The sequence below is a fragment of the Pithys albifrons genome, chromosome 1, assembly GCF_047495875.1.
Source record: "Pithys albifrons albifrons isolate INPA30051 chromosome 1, PitAlb_v1, whole genome shotgun sequence".
In the NCBI taxonomy this organism is placed as follows: domain Eukaryota; kingdom Metazoa; phylum Chordata; class Aves; order Passeriformes; family Thamnophilidae; genus Pithys; species Pithys albifrons.
Genome location: NC_092458.1, coordinates 2,626,799 through 2,640,048, shown reverse-complemented (window position 1 = coordinate 2,640,048; position 13,250 = coordinate 2,626,799). Strand labels below are relative to the sequence as shown.

General features: G+C 37.4%; 1 protein-coding gene across 11 annotated transcripts in view; it reads right to left on the bottom strand.

Moving 5' to 3' along the window:
* Positions 1-13,250, bottom strand: part of DMD (dystrophin) — a 1,187,916-nt gene that overhangs the window by 159,138 nt on the left and 1,015,528 nt on the right. For all 11 annotated transcript variants that reach the window (XM_071568723.1, XM_071569521.1, XM_071566241.1 and 8 more), the window contains one exon: positions 11,350-11,496. In XM_071568723.1, the coding sequence (XP_071424824.1) occupies positions 11,350-11,496 (147 nt within the window). The remainder of the gene's footprint in view (positions 1-11,349; positions 11,497-13,250) is intronic.

The following is a 13,250-nucleotide window of genomic DNA, read 5'->3' as shown; positions in this document are numbered from 1 at the left end:
CACATCAACTCAATGCCATTCTAATTTAACTACATTCTATAACACCCCTTTCTGATCCAAAAATGGATACCACTTAAAAACATGTAAATTCATGTGCAAGATAGTTAAAATAATTTGAAAAATATGTAGAGTATCATTGGCAAAGCTGAAGTAATTGGTATGGCTAGCACTGTTAAAAATCACAATCTTATCCCATCAGCTGTCGGAATTACTGAGCACAGTCTAACGATATGGGGGCACAGTGTTGAGAGAGAAAAGTGGTGATAAAATTGGATTTGCCTCTGTCTTCCAGAAACTTTATTTGCTGCGAGCTGACCTCCTATTCACCGGTGAAGAAAAAAGATTAGATCTTCACTTTTTAAAAAAGGAAGTTTGCATGATTTCTGCAGCAGACCATACTGGTCTGACAGTATTTCATGTCATTCACAGCTGAATAAAGTTATGAAGGCTTTATGAGAAAAATGTAACCTCTTCCTCTCTAAAGTCAAACCTCTGCAGGTTCGGGGGTCTATTGCAGCCAACTGGGACAACTGATGTGCAAACCAAATTCAGTTATCTGAGCTCTTTGGCTGGCAAAAGTACAGAGTCAACTCGGGATTTGAAATGTGATGTTTTGAGATAAGGAACTGTAATGCTTGAATATAAAAGAAACACAAAGCTATTTTATGGGAGATACATTCTTCTGTTTCTGAATATCCCCAAAATCACTGCATTGCTGAATCAGTGCTATATTATCAGCTATGTGTTAGTTAAGTAGGACAGAACTCATTGTTTTTAGAGATGAAAGAGTCATAAATGAGGGTTTGGGGAGAAAAAGACACAAAACACTTGAGGTCAGTACAAGAAATCAGAGAAATGAGAGTGGAAACATTCAACAGAATGAATATACTATCTACAAATGTAGCCTTTAGGCTTATTTTTGTGGCTTGATTAATGCTAATTAATTTTGTTTTGAAACAAACTGAGCTGTGGTAGAGAAACAACTTTGAACATCTGAGAAAATGGAAGAGAAAGACTAATTGAATCTTTAACCTACACCCTTGAGGCTTCCACAAAAAAGTGGCATACCCTAAAGAATACATTTCCACAACACAGGATTTGGAGGTTGCTATGATTTTCCAAGGACAAAAAAAAATTAATATTATTAAAATATGAAACTGCAAACATAATTTATACTAGGTTTGTTCTGCAACTAAGGGGTGCATTTCTAAAGGTTACTGCAGTATCAATGTTTTATAAAGCAACAAGAAGCACAAGAATTGACCAGTTAGATGAGCCACTTGAAGCAATAAGTGCCTTGAAACAACTCCTTTTGCCTGTGATGTGCTAGGTGAATCCAAATTAGGAAGGACTCAGTAGAGAATGTTTGCATACACAACATATAAAGGGATTTGAGCCATTTTGATTATGAAGTGCCCTCCTCTACAGCAAACATGCTATTACATCACTTCCATGCTGCCCATAATTTTCTACACAAGGATACAACATTAAGCTTTACTGAAGCCCTGTTGAAAACCAAAATGGCAACTTCAGAGAGCACCTTGTGAAACTATTTTGAAAATGACACACATAATCTTCTGCAAAGGCTGGTTTCAGATTTGTGTCACAACTTAATGCCATTGACATTTTTATTATTATAAAGACTATTATTAACAGTACTTCTAAAGCAGAAAAAAATCTTAGCTTAAAGTCTCACTGAAGCAAAAAGATTTAAAAAATACAGCACAAAATACTACCTAGTTTAGAGACTGTAAAAATGTTCTGTAACCTGAAAGTAGATAGCCTGACATAAACATATCTGTAGTAATATAACATATAATTGATATGTCAGAAAGACACAAAATGGCTCAACAAAGAAATAAAAAAGGCTAACATTAACCTTTTGCACTGGAAATTTGTGTATTATCTCTCTACCTTGGGCTTTTAATCACTTTAAATGAAGCTGCTTCTAGAGAAAATCACATCATTTCAGAAGAAGGGATTAGTGAAAATGGTGAGAAAGAGAAATATGTTTTGCCAGTTTTACATTCTCCCTCTAAAAACCTTTAACAATACTTTGGCACTGGTCCTCGGAATCTGAGGGGTTTTATATTGCTTCCAATCCAAGGGTATTCATTAAGGTTTCATTGAGTTACAAGCCTCTGAAAATCACATTAGAGAGCCTTTATAGGGCAGCTCTTAAATTCAGTGGATGCTCTATCTGTGCCAAACGTGTTCCACATTCAAAGCAAACTCTGTCCATCTGCTCTAACCTCGCTCCAAACCAGGCGGGCATGGATGGACAGCCGACACGTGTCGGCAGTGGAGCCCCTCCAGGATAGGGAGCAGGACAGAAATTGCAGGGATTCAGCAGCCTCCTGGTGTTGGCAGAGAGCTGACATCACACCCTGCCCTACCTGACTCTCTGCAATCCTGTCCTGTTCCATTGCTTTTGCAAATCCAACCCCCAGATTATGTGCTCTGACAGTTGATAACATTTTGGGAAGGAAAAGGGCCTGTGAAATGGAAGCTCGGATTGGAGATTGACTTATAATTGCAAGGTTCATTCTGCTTTTGTCCTTGTTTGCTTTCACTTCTCTGACTGCTGCTAACTTTATGCATTTCCCAGCTATTCAGCCTCACACGTTCTTACCTTAAACCCCCTAAGTTTTACAATGAGCAAATGTTATGGGTTCCCCCAGGTGGGCCTAGATTTGGGCTCTGAAGTCTGGACTAGGCTGAAGCTGTCAGCTGACTTGAGCTGGGCTGAGCTAACAGCTGACCTCTTCTAGCCAGTAAGTTTGTATTCCATACCACATTATGACATCATCTCCAGGGCAGTAGGAACCAGTGTGGGAGTGGTTAAGGCAGTGGCTTCTCAGCCTCCTCTTGGGAGGACACACGATGCTGTCCCAGGGGGGATGGAGAGGACCAGGCCCACCACTGGCTCACAGGGTACCTCAGGAAAGTAAATTGTGTTGTTCTGGATCTCTCCTTTCTGCTTGAGTTTGTCTCCCTGGGGAATAAGTGTTTTCTTAAGTAATGTGTAGTTAGGACAGTAGAATTTGTGTGTTCGTTAAGAAGTTGAGGTGGGGAACTTGTTGTTGCAGACTTGTGTGAGTGAATATTTGTACTCTCTTCTAATTGTCTCTTTCTTTCTGTGAAAATATCTGTAGATTTAGTATAAACATGGTTTGAAGTGTTTGTTTTTTTTTCTTTCCCCTCTCTTTTCCTCCCTTTCCCTGGTGTTAGGAGGGAGGCTTTTCTCTCTGTGCTTGGGGAGGGTGGCAGTTGCTTATCTCAAACCAAGACAGCATAGATGATTGGGATGACTGGGACCAGGTCACACACTTGAAAAGGTGTAGAAAAAAATCAGGCAATATTCTCTCAATTTGTGCAGGAAAAAGATGAAGCTCTCTGAAATTTTAGCATCCAAGGAAACACTTTGAAATCCCATAGACTACACCTCTTTCTAGGACTGAAACTCAGAGCTTTATTCTCCAAATGTAACTTCCATATTCCTTGTCAAAAGGTCTTTTACAGAAATAATTTGTTAGTGGTTTTCAGATGATCAGGTATTATGGATGGTGAACATTAAAGAACATAGTTTCAATTATGGTTATGAAATAAGTTTAAGAGCTACATAGTGGATGATTTAACTAAAACTATTTGACTAAAAAGCAATAAAACTAGTGGATGTTGGTTTCCAGTGAATATATTTCCAACAGTATCATAACCTCTGTTTTCCTCAGTATCCTAAATATAGTCTGGTATGAGTCATATAGATGTGTGCTGCCAAACACAATCTATAACTGCTGACAGGTGGGAGTAAATTGTGAAAGTCTTCTTTTAAAAGGAAATGAGACTTACATATCTATCAACTAATATGGTCATTCTTTTCCTATCATTTATCCATCAAACAGATAAATTGAAGATCTTACAGAATATATTGTACATGGAAAAGTTGTACAATAGAGTGCCAGATTCAAACTACACGTGCAATATATTTTCTTATACCCTTAAGTGCTTTTTTGCATATAAACAGCATAATTCAGTTTTTGTAGTCCCATACACCCATATACATATATGAAAAAGAAAAAAATACAGCAAAAGAAGTCCACATATGCCTACTGTAATGAGAATATAAAGAGGTAAATTGCTTTTCTTCTGCATGGTTCTTCAAAACATCTTCACAGAGGACAAAATTCCAGAGTAAAGCAAGTCAAAAGAGGGTAAGAAAACTCTAAAAGAATGTATCTCCTATACATAAAATGACTAAAGCATTTGTGATTTCCAACAACCCAAAACTCATCACACACAACATCATAAATTTAACAAGGTTTTATTAGTTTTCCTGCTGTCAGGGCTGTGGATGATCACCAGGTGCATTTATTCTTACACACACACTTTCTTTCACTGACTGCCCTAAAGATGTCACAATGAAGGTGTCCTCCTAATTTAGGAAGGAACCTCTCCAGTTTTTGACACACACTTCATTAGAAGAATTGAATCCCAATCCAGATAGCTGGCCTTCCTCCACCAGTTTACAGAAATAAATAAATAGGATCTCTTAAAGAATTAATGACTTTAAAATTAATTCTATATGCATATGTGTGCCCAGGTGGCCAAGAAGGCCAATGGGATCCTGGCCTGTATCAAAAATACCATGGCCAGCAGGCCCAGGGCAGTGACCCTTCCCCTGTACTCTGCGTTGGTGAGGCCACACCTTGAGTGTTGTGTTCAGTTCTGGGCCCCTCAGTTCAGAAAGGATATTGAGGGGCTGGAGCGAGTCCAGAGAAGAGCAACAAGGCTGGTGAAGGGACTGGAGCACAAGCCCTATGGGGAGAGGCTGAGGGAGCTGGGGGTGTTCAGCCTGGAGAAGAGGAGGCTCAGAGGTGACCTCAGCACTGTCTGGAACTACCTGAAGGGAAGTTCTGGCCAGGTGGGGGTTGGTCTCTTCTCCCAGGCACTCAGCAATAGGACAAGGGGGCACGATGGGCTCAAGCTCTGCCAGGGGAAATTGAAGTTGGAGATCAGAAAAAAATTCTTTACAGAGAGAGTAATCAGGCATTGGAATGGGCTGCCCAGAGAGGGGGTGGATTCCTCATCCCTGGAGGTTTTTAAATGCAGATTGGCCGTGGCACTGAGTGCCATGATCTGGTAAAGGGACTGGAGTTGGACCAAGGGTTGGACTCTATGATCTCGGAGGTCTTTTCCAACCCAATCCATTCTATGATTCTATGATTTTTGCAGACAAACATTGAGCAAATCTGAGACTCAGGATAACAGAAATTAAGAAAAATGCATGGGTATATGACTTCTACAGCTAACTGGCATAGTCAATTAAATAAATAAGAGACCATTAAAGAGCTGTAACAATTGTGGTCTTGGCAGAAGTTCCAGTTCTCACGGAATATACAAAACAACATTTGAACTAAGTAGTCTGATGGGAAAACTCAACTTCCCAAAAGGATCAAAATCTCCCTCTGCTGGGAAGATGAAGTCTGCAACTATGAAATAATTTTAATATCAAGGTTCAAAAGCACTATGGTTTTATTAGTCCACTAATTACTGTAATTATAGGTGAGGTAGAATTTTGGCTCCAAACCAGAAAAGTTGTTCGTCGTTTTTGTCAGCTACTTACAGATGCCACATGTCAAAATAGAGTTTAAAAACAGAGGAAAACCCAAACAAATAGAAAAAAATTAATGAATAAAATTAAGGAACTATCACAATGGAAAGAGAACCAGTAAAGTAACAGAAAGGTAATACTGCACAAATATAAAAATATAACTGCCTTTTGTATTGCATATTCATATATACATGACATTCTCCATCTCATTCAGAGAAGAAACATCTTTCTTGCTATTGTTGCATCATCTGCCATTCTACCAACTGTAACATACCCCCAGTTTACAATCACTGTTTAAAAATAAATAACTCCACTTGCACTATAAGACATATGAAACAATAAGACAAATTTTCTCTTTAAATACGACTGGAGTTTTCCTATCTGAGTATCCTTTGCAGTATCAATTTGACAGCTGAACTGTAAAGTGAGAGAGATTTTCCTTTTTCTTTAGGAAAAATGATAAAAGAAAATATCCTTAATCACAACCAGATCTTAATTCCATGGTTTAGACTTGAAGTATACTTCCTGAAGCCATTACCATGCCATGTACAGATAAAAAGAGGACCTGAGAATCTCACAAACTTTGTTTAAATTCAACTGCGAGAGACCCGCAAAAGACTTTTTATGTATTTTTGCTGTTATTTCATTTCTTTTCAGGTGATTATTTTCTTGGAGAAGACATGGAGGACAGAAGATGAAGTAAAATTAAAAAAAAACCCAACTAAACAAAACCAGAACTCAAACAAATCTAAAAAGGACCATAATAGGTCGCTGATGATTTCAACTTCCATTTTGATGTAACTTATTTGCCCTGGTGGCCAACCCCTATCAAAAGTGAGGTGTGAGCTGGGGATGGGTGCACAGAATCCCCTGACTCAGCTTCTCAGAGCTTCACTGGGTATGAACAAATATCTGAAAATGCCTATCATTAATTCGTGGTGGGACATTTACATATAGAGGCCAGAAAGACTTTGATGCATTGCCACAATTTCACATTGATTTTAGGAAAGAAGGGATTTCCTTTTTGGCTTTTGTATTCTCGATGTTAGTACCTCTGCAAATACAGATTATAATATTCATTCATATTTCTCACCACAGATTGAAAGAATCAGCTAATATTTGTGAAGCAGCCACAAGATGCTTTGATGCCAGAAGGTGCTTTGAAAATAATTAATTGCAATAATACTTATTACAATTGTGCATTACACAGCTCAGTAAAGAGTCTGTCCTCAGCAGAACACAAATAAAATGATGCTATAACTTTAGATAATTGCCTGCAGGGCTACCAAGAGCCTGCTGGTTCTTCACAGCTCCTGCAAGCAGAGAGTACTGTTGGAGGGAACAGAAAAATAGCTGTGGCTGGAGCTTCTAACAAGAGGCAGCGTGGCTTCTGCACTGCATCAATCTTCAAACCCCCACATGCTGGAGAATCTTTGCTACTGCTACAAGAGGAGCTGAGCATTTAGGAATGATACTGAAATTAGGGCTTATGACTCTTTACAGTCACACACTGCATACATGAATAATAGAACTATAGAAATGGTTCAGGGTGGAAAAGACCTTGGGCTGGTTCAACTCTAGATTTTTGTTGTGCTCAGAGACAATCAGCCACAACTGACCAGAGTTGGTTACAACTTCCAAAAGTAAAGGCACTAAAATATAAATATAATAAATATCTTAAAAGATTTATATTTTTTTTTAGGAAAGACAATTCTTACTCTATTTTCCAGCTTATTGAAGGTAGTGTTTTAAACAAGAGCAAACACAATTTGATTTGAACAAATAATAAAAAAATATTTCTTGATAACTGAAAGGTATGCTCTCCATGGGATATTTGTAAATTCTTTTACATGTCAGGGCCTTTGCCCTTTGACCAGCCCCACATCAACCAGAGCTCCAACCAAAGTGAAATAGATGTAACTCCCACCAATCTGGGCTCCCTGGCTCCCCAAGTGTCAGCTGGAAGTAAGCAAGAGTTCGCAAGACACGGTTTCCCCCAGGATGATCTCATTCCATATACTGTTTGAAGCACACAGGATCTGAACATGAGAGCTCCTTGTGAAATCCATAACAAATAGCTCCCTGGAAAGATTTCATCTCCTTTCATGTTTAAGGAAAATAAAAAATATTCAACAGCATATTTCCCTCAAAACTACTCTGTTAAAGGCATGGAGCTAATTATTTTCACTTTGCTTAAACTCCACAGATAATGACACAGTTCTCAGTGACTGAGCTGAGTGCATTAGCTTTTATTCATGAAATAAACCTCCACACTACACTTCAAAACCAGGACTAGTGGAGTCTGTAACTGGTTGACTGCTTTCTATGCGTTTCTCTTCCAGAAATACCTCAGTGTATATTCACCAACTCGGAATACAAATGAGGTAAATGAACGGCAGACACACCTTTCTGCAGAAACACAACTGAAGTTCTGGGAAGGTTCTGGAGCAATATTTGATACTATTCACTAACAGCACTAATGTCACTGTACAACCACTGTGCAATATTGCAAATGACTGAATATAGTTGGCCTTATTTTCATGTTTGCAAAATTAATATAACATTAAATCTCTGAAAGATTTCACTTAAAATGATAAATTTCCTCCTCTAATCTTATGCAACTCCCAATATTAGTAAAGCAATGAACAAGAGATGATTTCCTCCTTTACAAAATGTTCTTTAACTTTCTTATAGCACTAGAATTTGCTGTTATTTCCAATGCAATAAATCTCATGTCTTTATGCACTTTTCCCACACATAACCAAGAATTGGCATTTTTCTGGTAAGGAATAGCACAGAAGTCTCTGGTTTATGATTTTCTGCAGTGATATTTTCTAGGAAATGTGATACATGGATAAGAAATATTTTCCCCTTTAGGAATATGACAAGGAGAGAGAGATCTAGCCCTTGAGGGGGAAAAAAAAACACTAGAAAAAAGGAAAGAACAGATAAAAAAACCCAAACAGAAATAGGGAAAGTTAGATGGGGAAAGGCAAAGAGTAGGAACAAGGAAAGAATTACTTTTTGAGAAAAAAAATTATAGAAGCCAATGAGAAAGTATAACTAGCATAAAAGAAAGACACATGAAAGTACACAGAAGGATGAAATCAATAGAAAATATGATAAAAGGGCTAAAGTCCTAAGAAGATATTTTAGGTGACATTAGTCTAAGAAAGACAATTATTAAAAAAGATAACAGAAAAGCACCAGACTAAAAAAGAAACCTACCAGACAAATTGAAAATCAGAAACAAACAACAGGAGTGTACCTTAGAAGGGGAATGGTTTTGCATGAAACAAAAACAATTTGCATTTTTGCTTTTCCTACTGGGTGACCACAATTTCAGTTTTCTGTGAAGATTATCACACCTAACTGGAGTGCTGGTCATACATAAATAAGTCTAACCCTAAGAGAGAACAAAACATAATACTCTCAAAAAAGCCACTCAGGTGTGTCAGTGTCCAGCAGGCATCGCATGTGAACAGGTAGTTTGGGTGATTGTTGTACATTCCCTCCAACTGAACTATTCTGTGCTATTCTATTCTAACAAAAATGTTCTCTTACTCTCAAAACAGCTCACACTCTACTCCATTTTAAGTACAAAAATTATATTATCGGAACAGATGTGCCCTTCTTTCCAGAGGTCAGAAATTGGCCTTTGTATATTATAATTCTTCAAAGTTCCTTATGTCTTTTCCCCTCAGGATACGTTCAAAAAATTTACTGCACTGTTTTCACCTTACTCTTTGTATCTTTCAAATGACATTTAGGTATATATGACAAAAACCCCAGTAAACCATAACATTCCAATTAACTTTCTGTTCTACCAGCAATAACATCTCACTCAGACATACTGTCACCAAGTATCTATCCTCAGAGAAGATGGAACACTTTGTTTTCCAAATATCCGAATTTAATAAATCAAGACATTAATTTACAGTGAAAAGGGAATTTTTCTCAATGCTTCTTGAGCTTTGTGAAAAAGAACATACTATTTTGAACTGCATGCAGACATGTGACTTTCCCTATATATTTTTAAATGATCTGTAATATCTGGTCAGCCAGCTTTCTATTACATTTATTAATGATAACAACAAAATATTTTCCTGATCTTGCATTCAGATCTGTTGAGTTCTTCATATCCTGGATGCTTTGACTCTGAAAAATCTTTCTGCTTTCCTTTATTTCCCAATTAAGTAATGAAGTATATTTCAGAAAATGACTGGCAGTTAGCAGTGAAATAAGGTAGTTTTCAATGAATCACAGCAGATCTGTTCATTTCATCAGCTGCTGCTTTTATAAAAAACTTAACAGATGTGATTTCTCTCATATGTGGGTAAACATTCTGGGAATACTCATTTTGTCTTCCAGATTTCTGTTGATTTGCTTTAATAATATTACCTGTACTCTATTCTGAGCACTTGGGAAAAATGGACAGTAATGACTAAAGAGCTTGGACTAATGATCTTTTACTTAAACTAACACTCTCATGGCAAAGTTTTAATTTAGGAAAGAAAAAAATTCTGTAAATATTTGCATGAACTGATAATAAACTGGAGATGTCACAGAGCTGTGAGATTTCTTTTGGAGAAGCAATAAAGAAATGATAACCTCCCACTAACTATCAGAATCAACAGCATCACTGTAGGAAAAGAGGGAATTGGTTCATTTTTGTCGATTGATAATGTTTGGTTTTTACAAGGAAGGCAAACCTCTTTATTAAACTTCATAGTTCTACTATTTTAGAAAATAGTGAAGTAAACACAACTCAATTTCAAAATATGAAGCAGTGATGTAACAAGAAATAAATTATCAAGTTAAATCCACCACTTAATGAAGCTAATTTAATTTACATTCATTTACTCATGATATCACTCCCCTGCTATGGGACCTCCATGACCATATACCAGTGTATGCAGAGTTACATACACTTTCTCATGCATACAGTTCCTAAAACTTTAAACTAAGGTACAGTGCATTTTGGAAAAAAAGTATGCATGTTTGAAGACTTTTTCTTAAGGTAAGAATTTAGTTTATGACTTATGATGGGATGTTCCTTTTAATTTCATAATATATTAATATACACTATATATATATCATATATATATTATTATATATTATATATTAATAATTTTTTTCTGCATTAGAGCTCAAATTATAAAAGCAGCTTTACTTGCAGCATCGAGTCCTTTTAATTGCCTGAATGCATGTAATGCCTTGTAATTCTGTGGGTGTGATTTTACAGATTTACTTCTAAGAATCATTCATCTACATTAACCTATATGGAATTTAGTTAAAACTGCTGCTCCCAGAGATTATTTAAACCATAGTAAAATGAATTAAGTAGCAGAAGTAAACTGTCCTGTTTGAATTGTCCATATACACCACAAAAATATCCACAAAACATGGATAAACTAGGCAACAAAAAAGATCATGTATATATTTGGCAGCAACAATCAAATATTAATAGTAAAAGGTAAATAAACTATTTAAATATTTTAACTGTATGAGAATTTTAATCATATAAAAAATGGACTACCTGATTTTAATTAAAAATATTCAGAAGCAAATGAAAATACAGCATCAGATTTAACCCCTATTTTCTCACCATTTCTGAAAGCTTGGTTCCTCTTTCATTAATACACCTTTGGTGCTACTCCACAGGGAACAAACAAGCACAGAGAAATAGAAATATTTACTTAAATGCAGCATACAGGGAAAAGTCACATGCAACGTACCTGTAGCACCTTCCACCTTGTGTTCAGGTCTTCCACACAGCTGAGATTGTACTGGGAGAGTTGAATATCAGAGGGAGTGAATCGGTGAGCGAGGTCATTGACATGATGCACCTTTTCTTTAAGGGGTACAAGTTCTGCTCGATAAACCTGTGTGAATTAAATATAAATATAAATAAAGATAAGCCCAAACTTCAAAAACTATAGGTTCTGCTACCAGTTGATTGTATGTATGTATGGCCAAACTTGGCGAACGCAGATTTGGGCAGGGCTGTCCCCACGTGGGTGTGCCCTTCCAGCCTGCGCAGTGGATTTTAGGTGAGGCTCAGCGTGCGCAGAACTGGCCCCACCGTTTCAGTCCTGAGGTTCATCTGCCACGGCCGAGCGAGCTTGGACAGTGCCAGTGAAGTCCTCAGGACTAGAACCTACAGCACCCGGCATTTCCCAGGAGGTCTCCCATCCAAGTACTAATCCGGGGCTGACCCTGCTGAGCTTCCGAGACCTGACGGGATCGGATGGCAGGGAGGCATTTAACTGCCCAACCAGCTGATTAGTAATGTGATGAAAATACATGTCAAGCTGAAAGGAGGAGCACATTATCTGTGATACAGTTACCAATCTTTTTATATAACTTCATATAGACTTTGGGTCCAAGTATAGGGTCCAGAAGGTCAGAAGCTGCTATGAAGTTGGAACTTTCATAGCCATTTTTGGCCAGTTAAGCACCAGCACACCCAAATGGGATATGCACTGCAGAGCACACTTCTCTCCTGCCTCGCCCTTCATATGTGTGTAATGTATATTCCTTTGGTGTGGAAGGGAGTGACAAGTACCGTTTAACGCAGGGAAACAGGAAGATAGCTGTTCCCAAGTACAAAAAATTTAACAAGAAACCCAATGATAAAACTATTACAGACCCCACCAAGGCCATGATCTTCTCCTGGGTATCTTATGTGCAACAAACAAAATGTTAGAAATGGGAAGTAAAAAAAAAAAAAAAATTGCTATGAATCCCAAACTGGCCTACCAGACTCATATGTCAGAGAAAAACCAAAATAATGTGTCTTGTATGACAAACTTTAACATTATGCATAAGAGCAGTCTAGCTAAGAATTTCAGTAATATTAATTTCAGTAATGTGTGTAAAAACCATAAACTGCTAATTACAAACTTCTTGTTTTTAAAAGCATCGACTTGATGATGAGGCTTCCCTGATGCATCTGGGTACATTCAGGTAAATTCAGGGCACCATGACTTTATCAAAGGCAGGAATCTCTGTGTAGACCTTCCACTGCTCCATATCTATCTTTTCTAAGAAGACATTTATGAATCTTTAATGTGATAAAATATGTCAAAATGTAACAATGAGTCATTTCTAAGGGACAAATTCTGTCATCCTCAGGAGCATGTTTTATTGCAATATGATGTCTGCACACAATGGCAGAATAATTTACTTGCTATATAACTCTTGCTTTCTAGCTCCTTTCTCTCAGCATTTTTAATACAATCTACATGCCATCTGCATCTCATTATAGATAATCAAAGAACCTGAAATTACTGCCTGGTAATCTTTTAATCAATACGTGATGCAAAATAAGGCAAAAAAATGCCCATTGAGTCTCTCAGGGAACCTTAAGAGTAAATAGTATGAAGACATTCACAGACATTAGAATGCCATCAACAGCACTAAAGGTAAACATTATTGAAAACCTGTTCCTCAAATGTCTTTCAAAACCAGACTTGGCTTCCATCAATTATGTTAAACTATCACACAATGTATGGAGTCAGACTGGATAAGTGGAACTCGTACAGTGAATGACTGCAACAATAAATCTATGAAATACAGCAACAGAAGGGATGTGCATTTTGCAAAGGGAAGCACAGAGAATGGTGCAAGTCCCAGA